The sequence below is a fragment of the Artemia sp. Qi Xiang Cuo genome, chromosome 8 (genome assembly GCF_049724085.1).
Source record: "Artemia sp. Qi Xiang Cuo chromosome 8, ASM4972408v1, whole genome shotgun sequence".
NCBI lineage: Eukaryota > Metazoa > Arthropoda > Branchiopoda > Anostraca > Artemiidae > Artemia > Artemia sp. Qi Xiang Cuo.
Genome location: NC_142801.1, coordinates 47,504,136 through 47,528,970, shown reverse-complemented (window position 1 = coordinate 47,528,970; position 24,835 = coordinate 47,504,136). Strand labels below are relative to the sequence as shown.

The 24,835-nt window shown below is 34.9% G+C and overlaps 1 protein-coding gene across 5 annotated transcripts in view; it reads right to left on the bottom strand.

The window, feature by feature from the left end:
- The window catches only part of mlt (tubulin folding cofactor E like protein mlt), an 86,430-nt gene that overhangs the window by 12,559 nt on the left and 49,036 nt on the right, over positions 1-24,835 (bottom strand). For 2 of the 5 annotated variants that reach the window (XM_089093514.1, XM_089093513.1), the window contains exons 2-3: positions 11,240-11,476; positions 2,993-3,171 (exon numbers count right to left, since the gene is read on the bottom strand). In XM_089093514.1, the coding sequence (XP_088949640.1) occupies positions 2,993-3,171; positions 11,240-11,476 (416 nt within the window). Of the gene's footprint in view, positions 1-2,992; positions 3,172-11,239; positions 11,477-12,282; positions 12,714-15,237; positions 16,072-16,788; positions 16,881-24,835 lie in introns of those variants that run through there. The other 3 variants (XM_089093510.1, XM_089093511.1, XM_089093512.1) reach the window with 3 other exon arrangements.

Sequence of the window (24,835 nt, the reverse complement as noted above, 5' to 3'; positions counted from 1 at the left end):
TAATTAAGGACACAGCAAGTGAAACAATATAGTTAAAGTTCTTAGTAAACTAACTCAAACACGGATCTAGAGCAAGTTTCTAAGGGACGGAGGCAATGTAACAAGGGCACCAATAATTGACCAAATTGACAAGTTTATTTAATAGAAAAAAGTAAAAAAACGGAATGAAGGCCCCAGAAAAAAATATAGGGGGTCCCCCTGCCCCCTGGATTTACCCCTGAGCTAATATTGCGATTTAAGGCTTCAAGAGCCGAGGGGAGGCCCAGATTAGACCCCAATCTCCTCCACCTAAAGGTCGAGACAAATTACGAAAAAAATTTTGTCCTATAATGAGCTACAGGACTTTAAAAACTCCTCCTATGACATATACCCCCTTAATAAAAATCTTGGGCAAGGTCCTGGTAAAATTTATGATTATTGCGTTTGGAGCAAGCAAAAATAAGAAAACATATTCTTAATTTACAATAGTATCTTTATCTGAAAATAACCTTGTAAAGGATTGACTTTTGAATCCCATTCAATTTTCTTATTTACAAAGTGTAGAGAAAATTGTTTTTTTTCTGTTTTCTGAACTTTTCATAACCTTATTTTTAATAATATTTTCAACTGATCTTTCTCTAAATCTGTTCATTTTATGCATGCATTGATATTAACAAAATTAACATCATCAAACAAGAATATTATAAAGTTGTGTGTCAAATTTGTTAATGTAATATTTTAAAATTCCTTAGGATGGCATTTGTAGGGCAACTACGATGAAATCCTCAGGTTTCTGGTATTCTTACCCACCTCATATCCGTAGCCACCCACAAATCATCTTAAATGCACGAAGAAAAGTCCTGTTCTTTGCCTTGTTGTATTTAACCACGACGGGTAGATACTCTTTTATACCCTCATTTGCCGAGTGGCACATTACAAGTAGGTAGTGGTGATGAATGTTGTCTCTCTTTATTTTTTTTTCTCTTTGAACTGCTCTCAGTGTTACAGGCAATAAAACTTCGTAGTTAAATTATCTTGCTAGATATTATCTTGCTAGAAAATAATACTAGAGTGACAAGTGATCACAATCACAGCATTTCATCTACCTATTTATCATGTTATCTCCAATCTTTATATTTATTTGATGAAAATACAAATTCGGCTATTTAAGCTTGTGACTAATCCTTTAAAAAAAATTGTTCATTCATTCAACGGTACTCGTGTCTGAGAAAAAATAATCAATGCTATTTAACGTTATCTAACAATACCCAATTTTCTCTCCATTTTTAGTATTACTCTGTATTGCTATCCTGCTTGGCGGACTATACTTAAATGCATTTTACTTTTTTAATTCAACTAGAAAAAGTTTTAATTCCTATAAGAGTCATGTTAAAGCACTAAACATTTGATTTTATTCATGCTATCACATGTACGTATCTAGAATTTTGTTCGGGGGGGGGGGGTATTTCTTTCGGAGGAGTTTTAAAAAATAACTTCAAAAGACGCATGAAAAGCTTGTTTATAAGCGTTTTTAGGAATCAGACACAAATTTGGGAAAGGGGAGGGTTAAACACCGTAGGCACCGGTGAAGGACCTTATCCTTCCATCTTCCTTTAGCTGAAACCTTTTTCTCATCAAGTCCTGGGCATTTCGACCCTCTTCTCCTGAAACAGTAAAATTTACATAAATGGACCCTTTTTTATGCTATGATGGCACGAAAATTGTCCTAAAAAGAATCTCCCCCCCCCCATTTCAAAGTCCTCGGCCCGGGCTAGTCCGTATTAACTTGATATTCGACTTGTGATTTATGTCTTATATTTGTCTTTTCTCAAAGTGAATGAAAGATTCAGATTTGGAATTTATGATTTAGAAGATATGGAAGATCTGTATTTTCTGTTTAGAATTGATAACAAATATTGACTTAATCACTGTGTCGATTTGTAATCCTACCGTTTGTAATGGCGATGTGGCATAGAAATAGCTTATGAAAAAATTCGAAGCTTTCGAGAAAATTAGCAAATATTACTTTAACTAAAAATTATATTTGCTGTTAAACTATGATACGAAAAAGGAACGAAATAGGGGGAAAAGAAGGACGTTTTTCTTGGTATAGCGCGGATGCTGTGCTGACGCCGTATGAAATAATTCAGGTCAAATTTGGAAGCGGTCTGGGATATTTTTTACACGTATCGCTCACGTTCATTGCGGATCGTCAACTTGATTTTGTTAACATATTTTTAGACATTTACAGGATTCTTGATGTGAACTAGTCATATTCAAGACATACAGAAAAAGCGGTAACAACACAATTTTTCCTTCTCTGAAGAAACTAGTATTTTCAAGATGAGAGTTGTGACACGTGAAGACTGCTATATTCATCTTTCTACTTACTGCAAAGAGCGTTAGAGTTCGGGTTTTGCCAAGTGAAACATAACAAATAAATTCTTCAGCAAAACAAATGAAGAAGATAATCCTTCTTGAGGTTATAGTACTTTGAGGGTCGTATGCGCATAATCTACCAAATGAATTTCATTCAGAGTGAACCAACAAGAGCCTAAAAAGCTATTCAAAATTACTCATCTAAGGGAGACAAACCCTGGGCTTACTGGAGTTCTTTTTTAATAAATGAAACACATTCTTCAGTAAAGTACAGAGTTGTTCCTAAGGTTAATGCACTTTGAAAGTCGCATGTGCATGATACAACAAGAGAACGAATAAAAAATCCTTTATGATCGATCCTTCAGCAAAACATATTTTTCAGAAAAAAAAATTAAGGCGAGAGAACAGGTTTATTCAATATGACATACGCCATTGGCTGATAGTTTTCAGTGTCTCGATATTTCTAGATGTTTTTGTCTGAACTAGTCGAACCTGCGAAGCGAGCTCGAATTCGCTTTCTGGCAAATTAACAATAATCATTAAAGTCTTCAGCATAATGCAATAAAAAGAGACATAATCGTAATTTTATAGCCCTTTGAGGGTTATTAGTAAATCCTAAATACAAAAGACTCACTCAGGACAAATCTGTAAGAGCCAAAAAAGTCCTTCCGATGATAATAAACAATTATTGAGAACTAAAACTTCCAATCTTGAAGCTACAAATCCTTTGTCCATCATTTTGATTTCATGCAGAGGATTCCGACACAAGTTTAATACTTTCAACAAAGGAAAATGTTCCAAGATTTCTGGAACCTAAAAAAAAAAAACAAGGTCATGAGAGGCTGTAGACGCAAGGATCCGTATTGAAGTGAAATAAGTCCATTTTGTCTTGAAGACCCTCCGATACCTCATAACACAGAATGTTCTAAACGGAAGCACAACCGTGCAAGCTAAGCTCAAGGCTGTATTCAAAAAATATTATTTTTATACAGGCATTTAAATAGCTTAGCCGATAAATAGGTCATAGGAGTTTTAAATACACCCATCTAACCTTCGAATTCCAAAGTTTATTTATCATTATTATTATTATTTTTAGACTCCATTCATTCTGATCCTCCAGATATGATATTAAAACCCTAGTAACTTGTAAACAAAATAATGGTTAATAATACGTCTAATTTTGGTGCACATCAGGGAACTTCGTCAATTCAACTGGAACAAACGGAATGTTTTTTTCCCAGTTGAAAAATGTTTGGAAGAATAGGAAGATAAGTCTGCAAACCAAGATTAGAACATTGGAAGCTACAGTGATGACAGTGGTTAAATATGGTTCTGAAGCATGGGCACTCCGAAAAACGGAAGAAAATTTGCTAGATATTTTCCAGAGAAATTCCCTACAGATTGTTTTGGATATCCGACTGACTGACCGTACTTCAAACCGTAGGCTATACGAAAGGTGTGGTTCAATCCTGCTTTTTAAGGCTATAATGAGGATGAGATGGCTAGAACACGCTCTGCGGATAATGGATGGCAGATTGACTAAGATTGTCCTTTTCGACGACCGTCTAGAGCAAACAGAAAGCAGACCGTCCGCGGTTGGGGTGGGAGGATGTCGTAGAAAAAGATTTAAGGGAAATGAGAACCTCCCAGGAGGTTGTAAAACGGGAGTCTTTGAATAGATTTGGATGGAGGGGGAGTGTGCGTATCTGTGTTGGCCTCAGGCGGCTTGGTGTTGCGGTAAGTTATTAGCAGCAGCACTTGTAGTAGTCTACACTCCTTCCGGCCTGTATTTTTTTTAGAAACCGTTTGACCTGAGGTAAAAATAACTGGTAACTTTGACATAAGAAAAAAATGTAATATACCTTGAAGATCCACGTTGTTCTCTCATTGGAAACCAAAGAGTTCCGCACAAGATAGTTTGCTTACCAACATATTAGCCAAATTCATAATTTTTCTCAAGTTGCTTGATCCCATTTAACCATATTATATGAATTATTCTATTGCACTATTTTCAATTGCATTGCGACATCTCCATAGAACGTTTTCCTGATACTTACCTTAATTTTTCCAAAACCATCATGATAAAAACAATCCCAAAGAAATTTAATGTCCAATTTTGCACTGATGTGTATTTGCATTGTTGTATATTTAAAAACAATCCTTTTAAACATATAAGATGAGAAATCTGATGCAATAGTCTAAGACATAGCATCAATGTTTTACAAGCAAGAAAAATGTAAAATTACTGTTTTTTTCTTAAAAATAAAAAAAAATATATTCCTCAAAATATACTGTGAATCAAATAAAATGCTTAAAACAGGTTTAACGAACGGATCCAGAGCGCTCGCTTTCAGAGGGGAGGGGGGCATGAATACCTGTTTGATGATTAATATTAGACGACGTAACAAATTTGAATTATCTCAGCCAGAGCTAAGATTATGAAAAAGTTTAAAATTGCAACATTTAAAGCATTTCATTGTTTAAAATCTGAACATTCAAAGAATTTCATTTTTATGCTCTAGATTCTAGAGTCTAGAATACGAAAGAAAAATAAGATACGACACATTTTGGACTAGTTCGTCACTTTTCAACAAACATTTTAGGTCTTCTTTTTTTACATATTTACTTTAAAAGAAAACTAAGTTATACAAGGCAAATTATATCAAAAAATCAATTGAAGAAAATGAAATAAAAACATTAAAATTTACGAACTGACTGAGTCATGCATCATTATCTCTATCTTAATTCACATAAAAGATATGCTTTTGTCAGTATAATAGAAATTTCGGACCAAAACTATATATACTGAGTAACATAGGAGAACAAAGGTCCAACCTTCATGGGAAATCAGAAAATTTTTAACTAGGTGTCAAAAATACGAAAAGTAAGTTTTTAGGCATCCTAGAAACTCACAAAAATTAAGTTCATTATGCTTCCAAGACGGAAGATGTCCGTTCGTACCAACCTCTAGGGGGAGAAGGAAGGGTCTCTATCCCCTATTGTGTGCATTTGTGCATTTATGCCAGGTCATCCAGAAGTTGGGGAGGATTTCTCTTTAACAAAAAAAAATCATAATTATTCAAGTTGCTTATTTTTTTTTTAAAGCATAATCTACTACAACTACAAGTACAATAAAATTTCCAATTTGACGACGTGGGAAAGTACTAGTTCGAGTTCCAAAATATTCACTGAGTTTTCTGCATACTTTTTCAAACTTTCAATGAATTGTCAACTTATCGCGAGTTTGGCAACAACAAAATATTTTTTAATCTTCGTGTTGCTAATGATTTTACTAAGGACTTAGAAAATGTTAAATGGCCACATTTCTGATAAAAAGAAAAGCCTGAACAAAATCACACATTTCCTTTTTCATTCAAAAAGAAAAATGTCGTTTTACTTTTGGGTAACTCTACAAAAGATCCTTGGTCGTCTACTGGTGTTGTTCTAAATTATAATAGGTTACCACACCTCACAAACATCCACAATTTTGGGGTAGACCAGTAACTGCTACAACCTGGAGTTTGAAAACAAAAGACAATTTTGACTGTTTTAAGTTCCTAACCTTTTAAGGAGACTTATTAACCACTTATTTTTTTAACAAAACATTATGTAACATATCCACAGAAGCTGTATTTACAAACACAATATTTGGTACTATCGGTTAAAGAAAAAAATACTAATACATAAATGCGCACCATTACTTTGCCCTATTCATTTCACTTGGAATTAAAGCAATCTTTCCTGCTATGCAAGATAATATTCCTTTTCTTACCTTGCATAAACGGTGGTAGTGAGATTCAGTCGGCTAGTAGATACTGTGACAACTATGACATGATGCCATATAGCGGGTAGTTTCGTCGGCTATTGGCGGTCTGATCAATCATTTGATTCCTCAATACTCGCAAGAGAGCATGCGTTATTTTCTGCCTAAAGGCACGCAACCATATCTTATTACAGAGACAGCAGGCTGTCAATAGACTTCATTAGAAGGTAATAATTTTTATATGCAGTTTCGTTAGTATGTTCTGTTCTTTCTCTTGAATCAGAGAGCAAGGTGTAACTTATAAGAAAATGATATTTTTTGGAGGGGGTAAAGGGACTTCATTTAATTTTTAATAGTACTTTCTGGTCATTTTGAGCTTGAATTTTAACAGGTATTTGTATCTGCTGAGCTTAAGTTTAAAATGGCCTTTGCTTTACTTTGAAAAACTAATGTTTCGGAGAGTTTTTTTAATTAATTTTTGTTCGTTTTTGATTGCAAAAAGTTTCAAGTTTTTAAAAATTCCTTATTTCAAAATAAAACTCAACCTCGGGGTTTTTATTATCTGATGTTTGAACTATTTTTTAAAAAATGGCTATCTCAAAATTTTTATCGGATGGATTTGGGGAAAAAAGGACATGGGGGGGGGGGGCTAATTGCCCTTCGGTCTCTTTTGAATATTGAAAAATGAACTAGAACTTTCTATTTTCAATCAAATGAGCCCTCTCTGAAGTTTATACAAGCATCCCTTTTATAAGAACCTTGCATACCCTCAGAGTATAACTTACAACGCCTGCCCCTTGGCCCTGGGGGGTTGTGTCGACCCCAAAGTTTTAATATCTTATGTTTGAAATATTTTTAACAAAATGGTCACCTAAAATTTTTATCGGATGGGTGTATCCATCCGATAAACCCAAAGGCATGGAGGGTGGGAAGGGCTAGTTGCCCTCCAATCTTTTTTTTACTCTGAGAACATGAACTACAACTTTTAATTTCCATTCAAATGAGCCCTCTCTGAAGTGTATACGAGCATCCATTTCATAAGAAACATATACAGCCCCAGGACATAGCTTATAATGCCTGCCCCACGGGGCCTGGGGGTTTGTGTCGACACAGGAGTTTTCGTTATCTGACATTTGAACTATTTTTAAAAATGGCTATCTCAAAATTTGTATCGGTTGGCTTTGGAGAAAAAAGGACGTGGGGGGGGGCTAGGGACCCTCCGATCTCTTTTGACTCTTAATAGTTGAACTAGAACTTTCAATTTCAATTTCAAATCAGCCTCTCTGAAGTTTACACAAGCATCCCTTCCATAAGAACCATATATGCCCCCAGGGAATAACTTGCAACGCCTGCCCCCGGGCCTTTTGTGGTTGTGTCGACACCGGAATTCCTTTTATCTGATCTTTGAACCATTCTTAACAAAATAGCTATCTCAAAATTTTTTAGTATTCGGTATTGCCCTCAAGACGGTGGGGGGAGTGTCCTGCTCAAAGATATAATTTCCAGAATTTTCAACTATGTTGAAAAAAAATGACTATCTCAAAATTTTGATTGGATGTGTTAGGGGAAATGGTGGGCATGGAAGGGATTTTACTTGCCTTGCAATTACTATCGACTATTATAAAGGGCACTAGCCATTTCCATATCCAATCAAATGTGCTCTTTTTGAAGTCTCTAAGACAAGGATATTTACAAAAACCTTATATCACCCCAGGGCATAACTTATAACCCTTACCCTGAGGGTGGTGAGGGGAGTGTCCTCCTCAAAACATAATTTCTATCTGGATACCAACTACGTAGAACAAAATGGCTATCTCAAAATTTTGATTGGATGTGTTTGGGGAAATGGTGGGCGTGGAAGGGGTGTTAGTTGCCTTACAATCACTTTTGACCCTCGAAAAGGGCACTAGAACTCTCGAACTCCAAACGAATAAACCCCCTCCGAAGTTAATGTGACGACCCCTTCCATACGAAGTGCCTCTGGGAAAAAAATATAATAACAATGAAATATAAAATATTGAAGCCGTATGGCCTTTACTATAGGCAACGCTATAATGTTTTCTCTGATCTTCCAGAAGGGTGAAATATAGAAGATATGGGGGAAAGCAACAGTATTGTACAGCGTTGCGATATAACGGTGATTGAAATGAAGCTTAGCAGAGACTATGGAAGCATAGGAAGTTGATATGCGGCGTTTGATGACTTCTGTTAGGACGAGTATGAGAAATGGTATTTCCGATGGGAATACCAAGATAAGCGATTTGGTCCAACGGGCAGATCTTTGAATTCCCAAGTACAATTTCATGAGGAAATGGGCCTTTCCAGTTAAAATGCACGACGTCAGACTTATGCAGCGTTATATTCAACACCAGATTTTAGATATTTTGCTCGCAGTTTTTGAAAAGTTTTCAGAAATTTTGTCGGAAGTTCGACTAAAGTTAAAAATATCATCAGCATATGTGACTAAGGAGATATTGAGGACAGAGAGAACACAAGACATCTAACACTGGTCCTGAGCCTTGAGGACATGAGCATTGAAATAACAAGGTGAGGCGATTCCACCTGCCTGGCTCCTCCTTTAACTGGTAAAGACCTGTCCAATGGCCTTGCCATTTCATCTTGCTTGAGAGGGATTTTAAGACGGACTCGTAACTTAGCATACATATCTCTTTGAGACCTAATGATAGCCGGATTTACTCCTGTTTTAACAGCCATTGAAAGCATAAGGGGGTGGAGTCAAAGGCGTGGCGAACATCATGAATAGCCAAGGCGAGTGAACTACCTGTACAAGAAGCATCAAGCAGAGTATTAGCAACTATTGCAAGGGTGTCTGCAGATCCAATGCCATGTTGAAAACAAAATTGATGTGGAGGTGTGTAGTATTTTTCTTCAAGCTCTTTTATAAACAGTAGCTCATAACGCTTTCACAAACTGGTTGAAAGGGTTATGGGCCTGAAAGATGAGTATTGATTGGAGGTTTTTTGCTTTTTTGGAATATACAACTAGACCCCGGCGCCGTGCGGATAAGGAAAGATCGGCAGCAGTGGGGGTAAAAATTGCAGCAGCAGTGCGCCGCTGGCACGATCATTGTTGACCGCAAATATTTTTGTTTTGATCAGTCTTTCTCACATCCCAGCTTTAATTTAGCTTTTGAAGACACATTGAACTAAGTTGACTTAAAGTTTTGCACGTATTCTTTTGAGCAACGCTAAAAGCCTTAACTCTGTTAATATGAAGAAACTTAAACATTTAAGAGATTTTTGAAAAATTTTTAATTACAAAGTTTCTTTCCAGAATCCTAATTTCTTAGAAATATCTGGGTTTTAAAAGTCCCATTCCACTAGCCTAAGATCCAAAAATAACCCTCGTGGGAAAAAGAAGAGAATCTCTCCATTACTAGCCACCTTCTCCCGTATTCACCTTTTATATTTAATGCTAGTCAACCTCCCTCCCTAAAACCTTCTGTTCAATAAGAAGTTAATATTACTATCCTAGATTATGGAAGCCACGCCTTAATGATGTGGAAATTTCTATCCTATAAATCTAAATACGCTGATGATATGTCTATACTACAGGTTTTCAAGAAAATGTAAATGCTATATATGTGATATTCTTACAACTTATCCAGTGAAGCTTCTCCCAGGAACCGAAGAATATATGAAAATAATTCCTCGATTCTCCCTTTTAGTTTACTGAAGTGTTCTTTGTCGTTTTTTAACACTCACACCCTTCCCCTACACTTTGATTGCTTCTCACTCTAAATTCCTTGGTATTACCTTGTCATAATCTTAAATAGATTACTCATGTAGACACATTAGAAAAAGCATTAACATATCACACAGCCTACTTAAGGTTCATTCAGAATTCAGATTCTCAGTAAATCAAATTCGCCAGATTTACATACCATTGTTTCTATTTTATTGTAGAATATGTGATCTATTTTGCATACTTGTCTGACTGAAGGAAATTAACCCAGAATCAATTTTTTAAGTACAAATGGCTCACCATTTACTTTTGAAAGAACGCATGTTTAAACACCATTGTGCTTCTGCTTTACCCCCCCCCCTCCCCCGGCTCAATAAATAATTCCTCTAGAAGTAAGAAAAGCCCAAAGATCCTCTTATTTACTTAAACTTGTTGCAAAAGGTATAGGTATAAAAAGAGTTTTATACTCTCTTTTGTTTCTTATTTCAAAATTTATTTAAGAATTTTTCTCACTTCTTTTTATATTCTTATCCCATTTTACACATTGCTTAACCCCGTTTGGCAGCTTTTACATTCTATAACGTTATTATGTTTCCTCTTTTACAGTATTATCATTTGACAATCGGGTATGCAATGCAGTGTTGATTGGTTTAGTGATTTGTAATTTGACATGAAATTAACTTTGACATTTAGGAACTAGCCTTAGAAAAAGTAAGCTTAATTTTTCAAATATTTTTTGTCAAATATACATTGTCAATGCACAATGCATATTCAAAAGAAAGCAAATTTTGAGAAACATCAGTATATGCTGTTGAAGCACTGGTTATTTCTTAACATAATTTCATAGAAAGTAACAATAAAAGTGGAAATAAATACATATAGTATCTATGTGCTAGTGGCATTCAAGTATTATACAAATATCATGAAGACAAATAGAAACTGTCAAAGCCCAATAACAACCCTTCCCCTGCCCCTTTTAAGAGACCAGTGCATAGGAACATTTAAACAAAATGTGACTTCATAATGAAACTTTCTTTGAACATTTCTTTACATATACTCTTCAGACAAAATATTGGTAAATTCACCCCCCCCCCCGAAATTTTTGCGAGTAACTGTGCAATCTTTTAAATAATACACACTTGCAGTTGGTACAATGTTACAGCAGGAACACAGAAAAACATAAAACTTTAATGAATTTGCATTTAGAATTGAAATTTTTACTATAGAATATTCAGTTTTCTTGGATGTAGGTACTACAGGACTGACATTTCTGTATAATCTATCAAACATTAAATTGTACATAGCATTCATAATATGATTTCAATTTTAAAGGCTGAGTTACAAGCTTGCATTGTGAGACCAACATCAAAAGCTATTATTACAATACTTACAATAGTCTAGACCATAACTTACAGATGTCAACTGAAGGTTGTTGCTTGACAAGTCCAGTTCCTCACAAGACCCTATCAAATCTTGAACAGCTGGAGTGTTCATATCACCAGTAGAAGCGATGTTTCTCTCATTGATACAAATCTGAAGTGTTTTTTTTATTTTTCCAGCAACCAAAATATGGGAACTAACAGGTTCAAGACAAGAAGAGTCTAAGTATTTTAAAACAATTTCATCAGCTAATGTAGCCAACTCCCCCATCTACAAACAGAAAATTAAAGAAACCATTAGTAGAAACAATTCGAAGTGTCAGACTGGCACCAAAATTTGGTATTGTTCATACTGACACGCCAGCATCCACCTCCTAATGGACTTTTAAAGACACAATTCAGTCAGATTTTTTTTTTTTTTTTAATAACACCTTAAAACACGGGGAAAGGTCAAAAATAGCATGTAGGAAATTCACAAAATAAATCTTATGTGTTGTGATTCTGAAGGTTCTAGTTGACAATAGACAGAAGTTACCTTTGAAGTAAGGGCAAATCCAATCAAGCTGCTTGTTGTCATTTGACTACTTCAGATATCAAATCAAGTGACAATATAAAAAAGCTCTTACTCTTTTCATTTTTGTAAAGCCAAAAAAAAGACTATGAGGTATTAGTTGTGATTTATAGTCATAAACAATGTAATTGCTACCAATATTTAGGGTTTAGTCAACAACTATTTTTCTTTATTTACAAGATATTGTAATTTTAATAGGAAATACTCTTGTACGAATTCTTTATGGCATTAAGAAAAACAAATACATTTTAGTTTAATACTTCTGTACTATTCCCTAATTCCTTTTGCACAGGCCCTAGTCTAACTATTGTTCTTTGGAGGTCTCTAGAATGGTGTAATTTTTCAGTTTGTTTTGTATGGAAAATTTGATAACTCCCCCTTGCCCCAACAAAATTTCTGCTTATGTGACATTCTTCTGGGTTTCCTATTTTTTTTCTAAACAAAATAAAAAATACTGTGGAGTACAAACAATTATGAAATAAAAAAGAAAACAACATAAAAATTACCATATAAATTTTTACAACAAAGAATCCTTTTGATGAACTTCAGGAACAAAAGATGACAAAAAAAAAGATCATACTCAGAAAAAAAATTCAAATTTCTTATATGAGACCATTTACTTTGGATCTTATACAAATGAGGCCAAAATTATGCAACAAATAACTGTTTCAGTAACAATGGTAAACAAAGTAAAAACTTGCAGTGCCTGAAACATACGACACATAGTATATTGCAATGCTTTTTTCACAATAAAAGAGCAGAACCCAAAAGGAAAAAATAATAGGAGAACTAAAATTGTTATATAAACTACTAAGACCCTTTGGTCATATATTCCTTTTTTAAGCAAGATTTTCAAAAGTACTACTTTTAGTTTCTTTAGTGCTCTATTTATCAGGAATGAACAAATAGAAGAAAGTGAGTATCCAAACAAAATTTCCAGCCAACCCACTAAGGAAAAGAAGCATTTTTGAGATTTAAATTACCACTAGAAAATGACTATTAAAATGTACAACTCCCACTTTGAGCATTTAATTGACTGAACAACAAAAGGAAGATGCAACTTAAGTATAGAAAATAATCAATTAGGCTTCCATGGCTATGGACATATAAACTAGACCATTAAGCAGCGTTCACAAGCGTGTCTAGCTAGAGTCCCATGTCTAGACCCGTGTCTAGCCAGAATCCAATGTCTAGGCAACGACCGTTCACATGTAAAATTCGGTGCTTAGCTAAAACTACAAATTTAGTTTCAAAGTGTCATTTCTAGCCAATCAACAGAACTTATGCGGGCAAAATTTTCAAATATTAAAATCTCTGTTTTTACTGTCAAAATATAATGGATGAGATAAGCGAAACAATTGCCTTAGTGTGCTTCATTATTATGTCTGGTGTTGTATATTTGCCTAAGATGAAAAAAAAAACAATTAATTAGAAAACAAAAATTAAATTTCAGTTTACAAATGTAAACAAAAATGATGAAAATAGTGGATCTTGACACATTTTGATTGGCTGTAATCGAAAATCCTAGAAATTGAGTTCTAGAGGCTAGAACTCAATGTCTAGCCAAGGGCCTTGTCTAGCGTGTCTAGATAAGTGCCGAATTTAACTTGTGAACAGTTGTTGCCTAGACATTGGATTCTGGCTAGACACGTGTCTAGACATGGGATACTAGCTAGAGACGCTTGTGAACGCCGCTTTACCAAAAGAACATTTAATGAAGTTATGCTGATAAGCATACAAAGGTGGGATTAGACCCACCCTCATTATAATTTGTATAGAGCTAAGTGAATCATTCTGTGGAAGCCTCTAGCAAACAACTAGTCTTTGGACAAACTTGATTTTTAATGAATGAATGGTTTATTTTAAGACTAATACTCAATAGCTCAAATAGCCAAATTTGCATTCTTGTCAAATAAATATAAAAATAAAAAATAACATGATCAATAGCTACATAAAACAATGACATACTGTATACTTGTTAGTCAAATATTTGGGCAAAATAAAAATTATATTTTCAAAGGAAGTAGTTAAGATAGGTGAATGTTTAGCAGTTAAATTAAGCTAGATAGTTAAGTAGTTAATCTAGGTAGTTAAGCTAATCCCTGAAACTTTCATTCATCTGACTTTACTATTTCCTTTAGAAATCAAAGAAAGTTTGCAAGGAAGTGATTATTCCTTAATATTAGGATAAACCTGCAGACCCAGCTTCTATTTTTTACAGTTATGCAATGGCAGAATTACATTAGTTAACTAACTGAATATGCCAATGATATCAAAAGCTAAAAGTGTACAATTTAAATTCTGTAAAACTAAAGCATGATCAGTCCTCAGTAAAGTACTAGTTTTTACAATTCTACAAATCTAGAGAAATATTGTAAGTAAGTTGATTTCAGCTAGTTTTGCAGACACGGGTTGCATAGCCTGCAAAGCAATAACTTTTTTTGTTCTAAACTTCAACTCTATTCTTTACTTCCATAAAAAAAACCTTCCTTTTTAATTATTTTTTGTTAATGTTATGTCTTTTTAAATATATGCAATAAACGTTACAAAAAGATCTAACTTAGGTGATAAAACTAAAGAAGTCAACACAATTTGTTATCAAAACTGGGCATTAAACATAGGTTTTACTTCCCACCTCTTTTAGACTTTCCTGCAAAAACAAAATGTGATTTTGTCACACAAAGAGGCCATGGGGGATATAATCATCAGAATCTTCAAAAAGTTGCAGATACAAAATTCAGTTATTTACAAAAATACTGTTCTATATAAAATTTATAGAGATTTTACAAAACTGAAAGATATTGAAAGAATTTTAAATGTATAAACTAATTTACCAACATTCAGGGCCATTTCTAGAGTTGTGGCACCTGGAGCAAAATAATTACAGCCCCCCTCCCAACTCCAGCATAAACAAAAAAAAGTCCCAGAAGCCCCAGTTATGGCACTTAGGGCAGCTTGCCCTGGTTGCCCCCCCCCCCTGTAGAAATTTGTGGTATTGGTATTGCAAAATTTATGTTGCAACAATGCAAAAGTTTTTCAAACTTCTCATAAGAAAGTATACTTTGTTATTTTTAATTTTTTCACTTTTAACATTTTGGAAGAACTGACCAATAAAATTATGTCGTTATGGAGAATACAAGAGCTAAAGAAAATCTCTAAATTTTTTGGGACCACTATCCCCCTCCCCTCCTCCCTGTCTTTAAAATATGCACCTGTGTGTAATGTCAAAAACCAGTGACCAATTCACAGACACCTTGACAGGTAGAGGAGGTAAAACCCCAATTGTAAAAAACTCACTTGGATACCAATTTCAATGACCCAATAATTTTCCAGTATCCTGCTAGTACTAAAGAAAGAAAAAATGACACATCAGGCTTTCAAACTCTTGTTTCAAAATTCCAAAAATTGTGGTCTTGTAATTAATTTTTACAGTCAGGATAAATGAGAGAGGCATATATTACCATTCGTGAAGCAGCTTTGAATTTGAGTGGAGGAACTTTATCACTAGGTCATTCTTTTCAAAATTAATTTTTAATTTTCACTTGCTAGGGGAGTTTGAAGCATCCAGTTAAGGATTTCAACCATGAAGATTCTAACGGTATGTTCCCAAGCCTATGATCCACTCTAGAAATGACACAAAGTCTCATTTTTGGTGCCATCTGCAACTTTCAGTTATTATGGGTTGTGATTTACTCAAGCAAAAAGGGTGTTGTCTGCTTTTTTAATTTTTCCACTCTAGAAAGTGACACAAAAATCCCCAATTTGATGTCATAAGGAACTTTCAGTTAATCAAACAGAAGGTTGCTTGCTTTCCAGTTTATTATGTGACATGAAAACTGATGTAAATGCTACATTTACAACACAAATTTTTTATTTTTGAGTGGAAAACCTGTACAATTCCCAAAGCATTGGCAATGCTGATGTTCAGTTGATATCTCACAGTCATATATTCTATATGCATTGATTCATTGTAGCACATGCTATATTTATAACACAAGAAATTCTGTAGCACAATGTTAATTGAAAAACCAGTACAATTTATCTCAAAGGACTGGCATTTCTGATGTTAAGTTGATATCTCACAATCTGACATAGCTTTTCCCCGTCTAAACAACTTGAGATTTTAAATACTTCCACCTTTCCTAACTCTCCTTTTAGCTAGATCTAAGGTTGAAAGAGGGACAGGCAGGGTTGCCGCTCATCAGGTTTTTTTGGTGCCACTTTGGGTGGCAGAATAGTGTCAAGTTTGTATAAAAAGTGTCATTTTCAAAATATTTGCCGCTCGCGACGCTTCGTGTCGCTCGCACTCATATCATCAAGCTTTTCAAATTGAAAATATTGGCCAATCCGCTTGGGATCACCCCTGCGTGGTTTCCCGCTTCTTTAAATTCTCCAACATGATATGTCGGATCCAATGCCATCTATCAACTACAAAAAAGAAATTTTGATTTTACTTAGTCGGTGCTGATTCTCGGCTTTGCGCAGCACTTCCACTCCTGTCAACTGTCCAGGCCTCCTTCTAAGAACCAACTAAAATAAAAATGTTGATATCTGTAAAACATGTGTCTTCGTACAGAAGATAACTTTATTATATATTTTTCTTAGCTGTATTTGTTCTTGGCGTGAAAAAGGAACGAAAAAAAGAGGAGAAACCTTCAGCTTTTTTCTTTTGAGAAAGTAGGAAAAATAGACATCAATACTTTTCAAAATTTAGAGTTTTTCATCCATTTTTTTTTTTTTTTTTTATAAAATGGACATCTGGATTATAACAGTGCATTCAGGTACTTGAAACTTTTCACGCTGAAGAGAATGCCAGGAGCATAGATTGTAGCTATAGATGACCCTATGATAAACACAACTAATAGTGGTTCAGACACTAACTCTTTCAAATAATTTATTTGGCAAAAACTAGTGGAAAAACAACAAGACAGCTATATCATCTAATCTGTTTCATAAGATCTGTCTAATAAGACAGCTATATCATCTAATCTAATTACAACCTGAATAGTTACCAAATGAAGTACTTGAATCAGACTTCTTCCATTTCTTTGCACGGGTAATGAGCTTGTCGGGGATATTCCATTGTTCAGCATCCGGCACCTCCCTCTTGACGTGCATGATGTCAGGGAGAAGTCGATTCCTAAACGGGGTTTAGACCATTTTTAGGGTTGAAAATTGCCGCTCTGCAGAGGCACTACTGTGTGGTAAGCTCATCATTACCCGCATAAACTTTGGCAAGGCAGTGAAAGCTGGATCTCCAGTTCCATCTTCGATAGATGAAAGACAATTCCAAAATTTCTGGACTGAACCTTTAGCAGCATCAAGCTCATCTTTTAAAGGGGAAGACGTCTCCATTCCCTGTTCAACAATTCCATGTTGATACTCTCTTCAAAGCAAGGTTCGAAATGCCGAAATAAAGCTATGATGGAGGGATTCTGGCCTGACATTGCTGTTTTGGGAGACAACCAGTCTAACATTTTTAAAAGTGGATCTTCACTGTCAATACGAGTTTTAATTTCACTGCATAAAGCTATGTAGAATGTGAGACAGTTCTTTTTAATGGAAGTGAGTCGCCGGTCATCTAATGTCCCTTTTTCAATGCTGTCAAAAACAAACATTCCGAACTGAGCTCCAAAGTAAATTTCTTTTTCAAGTTCTTAAAGTTCCTAGGGTTTGTGAAGTTAATTGCAAATGGTGATCCTTTAGCAAGAGTTAATCCTTCATCATTGATAAAATTCCGCGCAATTTCTGTTAATGTTTCCCCAACACATTTGATTAGTCGGTGGACTTTAACTTCAGTGCTTTGAAATTCTAAGTTAAGCCTGTTGGCTGTTGGAAGAACATAGGCGAAAAAGAAATAATACAGTTTTACAGACGGATCTTTCAAGGCTCCATACATTTTGGCGGCTTGCGGATTTCTTCCTTCCTGTGCAGGAATAGAGAAAACCAAACTCACCGCACTCCTCGGCTCTAACAAGTGATAAGCTATTCCTCAACAGCGAACCATCTATTTGTAGAAAGGGAAAGTAAAGCATACTCTGCGACATTGCAAAATTCTTGGACTTTCTTGAATTCTCTTAGCCGCTTAGCACTGCTGGAGACATAGGTGTAGATGTCTTTGCTGAACCTTACAATTTCTGCAGGAAGCTTTTCACAGGATGCAGAAGAGCATAATGCAAAGCTGTGACATATGCAACCAAAAACTGAGAGCCATGGAACGTCTTTCTTGATTTGAGCAGCAAGTCCATTATTCTTGCCGAGCATAACGCTTGAATTATCTGACGCAAATCCCACAATATTCTCCAAAGGAATGTTTCTACCTCTTAATACTTCATAAATGAGTTTCTTCAAGCCAGCAGCAGAAGCATCAGTAACGACTGGGAGAGCAAGAAAGTCCTCTTTTACTTCAGGAGTACTCATGTCATAATGACGAGCTATCATAACTAGAAACTTTGTGCCTGTTTTATCTGTACTTTCATCAACAATTAATGAAAAATTGCAGGCACGAAGTTTAAGACTAAGTTGGTCAATCCATAACATATGGAGCAATTACGTTTTTTAGAATGCAAGTGGTTTTTGTTCTTCCACATGCAATATGTTTTACAATAGAGGAGTCTGGTATAAACTTTTTCATAAGACCAGGCAAAGAATCCATGGATGTAATTTCATTATTGTTTGATACTATCCAAGCAGCCATTGCAATTTCAAGTCTAATTGCCTGTCTTGCAATTATAGCCTTCTCCTTTGCTTCTCCAATAAGCCTCAATTCACCAGCTTCCCCGTCTACTAATTTTACTTGATTTTTTAGTGATTGCATTTTTGTCAGGTGAATTTTGGTAGAAGCATGCTTTTCCATGTTTGATACACTTCCTGCAAGTACTTTATCACAATGCTTACAATATAGTTTGTAGCCTTTTGAACTAGGCTGAATCCACTCTCTTAGTTTCGGGTTTAACCATTTTTTATCAGTATATTTTCGAAGCTTTCTTACGCTCTTTTTGCATTTAGAGCTAGGCTTATCACTATCATTGGTGTATGAAGGTTCAGGTGCACTGTCATCCATCTCAATATCTCCAAGCACTGAGCCACAAGAACTAGATTCACAGTTGGGTTCAATCAGTTCTTTCTGTTGTTCCCGCTTTCGCTCAAGGTCCCAGTCTTTTTATTCGGCTTCCGAGTCTCTCTCCTCAAATTCACTTTGCTCCAAGTCAGTTTTCTCACTCTTAGCAGCAACATCTGGAACAGAAGATTGAATGCCCACTTTTGAGAAGAACTTCTGTATGTCCATGGCAGGATTTGTATCTGCAAATAATTAATTTTTAGGGACAGCAACAGTGGCTAATGAAATCTTTTTTTCTTATTTTTCTTCTTTTCCATTTTTAGAGTTTTGCTTACTATTGAGCCGGATTGCTCCTTACTTACAGTTTGTTACCATGAACTGCTTAATAATGTCAATTCAAAAACGGAATTTAAAAACTTGTGTGTAGCCAAGGATTTACCTTCGCATTAGATATCTTCTCATCATGCTCCCAGAAGCAGTGGCCATGTCTGTATCTTGAATTAGATACTAGTAGCCAACAAATACCTTGAGATGCAAGTACAAGTAAAAATACCTTACTGTGCATAATTTAGGGTCAAAATTTAGACAGGCTATTATTAGCTATGTTGGAAAGTGGTTAGCTCAGGGAAATGAACGGATGGATTTAGTCTACAGACCAACGTATGTCCTGGGAAGATATTTTGAAGTACCTAACTCCACTCCTTCTCTTTTCAGAGGGTACTGACCTTTGCTCAACTTTAAAAATATTAATATTACTAAAATGAAAGCTTGCGAAATAGTGTTCCAGTAAAATTGTAGTTTAGCTAGTTTTTACTTTTTTGGAAAAGGGTTAGGTTAGAAAAATGAAAATATCAGGGATAGATGTACAGACATAAGTATGTCATCGAAAGGTGTTTTGATGTACCTACCTCCACTCCTTTTCCCTTTTGAGGGTTCTGTTCTGACCTTTGATGACCCTTAAAAATATTTGTGTTATAAAAACTTGTAAAATAGATGTTGTGCCTAAATGGAACACAAGAAAACTGTTTTCAGCTACACAGTTTTGCTCAATCCTGCTTTATAATGTTTCACAGATCTGTATATACATTTCCTAAATTTAGAGATAAAAAAATTGGTTTGGCTTTGGTCTACTTAAATAGCTAGGATTGTGTTTTCAAGACTGAAACCAGACAAAAATAAACCAAAAACTTGAAATTAAAGTAAAATATTTTTTTGTCAAAATTCAAATGAAAATAAACAAAATAAATCATTAGAAACACTGAAGAAAATTCTTATTGGGCCTCTAAAATGAGGCTGAACCTTCTTTGATCAAGGCTAAAAAGGATTATTCAAGTTCTGATCACTATCTACTTAAAGATAGATTGGTTATTGGCAACTGGAAAACAGCTTGCCAATTGCTTTTGAAAAGAATTTTGGTAAGGTTTATATTAACAGAGTATACTGTTAGCTAAGAAATAAACTTACCTCAATAATCAGAATTGCATCCTGAATATAAATTTAACATGCTTTTAAGTCGCAAATAAAATTTATCCCACCCCTATGTATACCAATTCAGGGTATAAATTTGCAAATTAGGAGGGTGGGGGTAAAGTTCATTTCCGGTGCAAATGAATGCTAAATTTGGATTCGGGATTCAATTCTGACTATAGAGATAAATTTATTTCTAGCTACCTGAATAGTCTGTTAATATAAACCTATCCTTATCCAAACCTTAAACCTCATGAAGTGGAAGAAGGTGTCTTGGGAAGGAGCGTTAGAAATGCAACTAGGAATATTACCAAAAACGCTTTAAACCTGGGGTAGAAAAGAGGACAGGAGGTTTTTGACTGATAAATAATACGAGAATATGGTAAGGGATGTTGACAATGTATGAAAGTATTAACTAAGGAGGTGGGAAATGGAGGTCATGGATCAAATTGCCAAGGATATGGAAGATGCGACCAGACGGCATAATAGTAAAATATTGTTTTGACATATTAACAAATTGAGAGGAAGGAGTCAATCTCGACCTGTTCCAGTTAAAAAATATAAACGGGGCCTAAATTAGTGATAAGAAAATGTAAAAAAAGAGATGTGTGCAGAACATTTTGAGAATATGTTAGACTGTGATGAAGTAGCAGGATATGATAAAGAAAAGAAGGGAATTTTTTGACAATTCGGAAGTAAATGAAGATTTATTTTGCAGAGGAGGTAGAGACGGTGCTAAAAGGATGTAAAAATAATGAGGCATCAGGTGCTGATAGTCTTGCCAGTGAGTTTTAAAAATATGATGGTTACGAAATTAGGGATATATAATTGAATTATGAATATTAGTATTGAAAACTGTGAAGTGCATGGGGATCTTATGAAAACTTTAATTAAAACCCTTCATAAGAAAGATGATGAGAGTAAGTGAGGTTATTATTGAGGCAGTAGCCTGATTTATGTACAAAGCAACTTACTTACCATGACGATATTTGTTAGAATAGAAGATGTTGTAGATAAAGTCTTAAGAAAGGAACTTTATGGTTTTAGGAAAGGCAGAGGATGTTTTGACCAAATTATCACATAAATAAATAACTGAGAAGAAGCCAATAGAAGAGCTTTAGTGAAAATTCTGTCCTTGTGCGAATATATCAACATAATTAGAGCTATGTATGAGAACAATATCGCTGCAGTTAAGGTAGTAAGTAAGGCTAGTAGCTAGTTTGGTGTTGAATAAGGAGTTCAGTACGGTTGTATCCTATCCTCATTTATATGGAATATTATGATGGGCTTGCCCTAAAGACAGCGAATGCTATGGGAGAGCATGGAATCAAACGGGAAGGTAAAAATCTCCTAGACTTAGATTATGTAGATACAAGGCCGTATCCAGGGGGGGGGGGTTGAATCCCTCCCCCGAAATTTTTGTCTGACTCATAAAAACGTAACAAAAAAGAATATAAAATAATTTTTGATTAGTTTTTTTAAGTTTTTTCGTACCCCCCCACCCCGAAAATGTTATGTTGTAAAAAAGTTTGGAAGAATAGGGAGATAAGGTTGAAAACTAATATTAGAACATTGGAAGCTACAGTAATGACGGTGATAGGGTAGGGTTCTGAAATGTGGGTTCTACGAAAGGCACAGGAAGATTTAATAAATGTTTTACAGAGGACCTGTCTAGATAATCGTTAAAACCAGTACGTGCTCTAGGTATCGTTTGACTGACCGCAGGTCAAACAACAAATTAAACGAAAAATGTGGTTCCCGCTTTCAAGGGCTATATAGAAAAGTTGAGATGGCTAGGACACATCTTACGGATGAATGATGACATATTGTCAAAGATTTTTTGGCAATTTATTGTCATTTTTGACCATCTATTTGGGTTCAAACGAAAAACAGCTCGTCCCCGAATGGGACAGGGGGAGTCCATATGGAAAGATTAAAAAGAAATTGGACCTACTTGGGAAGATTGAAAGAGTGGAGCTTTTTTTGGCTGAAGGAGGAGCATGCTCAACTGTGCTGGCCTCAGGTGGCTTAGTGCTGCAGTGAATTGTTTGTAGTAGTATCAGTGACACACTGGGTAGGTTTTCACTTTTTTTCCTCAATTTTTACAAGTAGTTTCTTAATTCACTCGTTCCTTTCTTTTTATCTTTTTATCCTGACTTATATGCCCTTTTGCTCAATATTATATACACGTAGACTAATTTTGTAATAGTAACACCGTGTCTGTATTCAGATTTGCGTTAGCTCATACTGTGTCATAAAATTCATCATGGACACTAGGATCTTTTCAGACACTAGGGTCTCTGCTTAAAAAAGGCGCATTTTTGAGCCAAAACGACATATTTCAGGGCTATTTTTTTTTTTTATAACCGATTAACTTCGATTATTTTAGAGAAAGAGGAGTTCAAATATAACCGTCTACAGAAATTGCTGCTCAAGTTAAGCCAGGTAAGATCCCCTGGCCACTCTAGTGCTTACGGGGCTTAGAACCGCGAAATTCCCTGTGGTGATCCAACATTACAGAAAAGTAGTAACTAGGCAACATCATAAATTTTCCCTTGTTAACACACCGTTTAACCTGCTAGGGAGAAGGGGGATAGCTCCTATGGTTCTCCTCTAATTGGCTGTCATAGTCATACAACTTGCTAAACTTAAGGCCTTTGGGTCTATCCTTTACATAGTACTTAATTATCATCGAAACCTTATAATGGATCTTTTATTATACAGATCTTCATTTTAAACTATCACGCTACATGAAAACCTCCCTATAAACATATTATACTGTCAAAAGTTATAAACATTAGAAATTAATTATATTTTAGATCCAAATTCCGGCGTAAGTGGACTACATTAAAATTATTACACATTTATGAACACTAAAACTTAAATGTCAAAGCAAACACACATAAAGCTATATACTTTGAAACTGATCAGAAGAAAAATGAATATTGTTGTGAAAGACAGTTACGACTGTCTAATCAATTTAATGATTGTTCTCATTAACTATCAAATATATATATATATATATATATATATATATATATATATATATATATATATATATATATATATATATATATATATATACTATATATCATATATATATATATATATATATATATATATATATATATATATATATATATATATATATATATATATATATATATATATATATATATATATATATATATATATATATATATATATATATATATATATATATATACATATATATATATATATATATATATATATATATATATATATATATATATATATATATATATATATATATATATATATATATGTAATTCTGAATGAAGAATGTAATTCTAAAGTTCTGTTTTCTTCCTATCTGATTTTTCCGTACACTTTACCTTTATTGTCTACCCCTTCTTCTGGGTAAATTTTCCGACTAAGTCACTAATGAGATAGCTGAGAAATGGGCCTACATTTAGAATCATAATTTCATCCTGAACCCAAATTTAACATTCATTAGTATTGACTTACGAATAAAGTAAAGGTACCACTTGAGTAGAATGCTATCTTATACTCGTGACCCTCACCCCTGCTGCCATCTACAATTTAGTTTAATGCTGACGGGACATAATTTATTCAAGGATTATCGATCGAGTCTAATGTGGGTGTGTCATGGTCAATCGATCTGTTGTTGTTGTTGTTTGGCCACGTGTAATGGCATGAGGGGTGATTTACATAATCGATGGTAGAATTATTGATTCACGAGCGTGGGGAATTATGAAACAATATGGTCATAGAGTCCCTAGGGAGAAAGATTACGTAATGGGGTCAATGACCTAAATTTCACAACAACAACAACGACCTTGACATTCGCTGAGAGCGTGCACTTACAACAACATCGACCTTGGAACACCTGTGCTGTCGACCTCAATTCACCTATCGTGAATCATTAATTCCCCTTAGAAACAACAAATTAATTTCCCTTTCTTGACAGATCAATGAATCAATGACATCATCTGTCAGACTTTAAAAATTTTCGCCTAGAAACATTTCTCCAGGAATAGATCCAAGTCATTAATGTCTTTGCCTCGGGAACAACTCTTTTGGTCGAACTCCAAAGGATATTAATAACCAAAGGCCACGGAAACAATTAGGCAAGAAACATCTTAGCGATGAATTGTTTTAGCGCTGGAATCAGGTTTCCTATTAATTTGAAATGCGTTAGCACAGAGATGCCAATAACAATGGAACACGATGAAATTACTTTTAGGGATTATTTGGGCGAAACGGTTTTAGACAGGTTATGGAACTATTTCGGCGAAACAGATAGAGACATTTTAAAAGAAGATTTTTGAAGAGATTTTAGAAGAGAATTTAAAGGTGAAAATCTGTGGTCGTTATAATACACAAGTTTCATTTGAACAGTGTTGTGAGGTCCTCTAACCCAACCCCAAAGGGTTCCAATCCTCCTACCCCAACCCCGAAGGAAGCCCCCGGTCCTCAAAGCCCCCCAAACTCCCAAAGGCCCTCCACCGGTCCCCCAAAGGCCCACC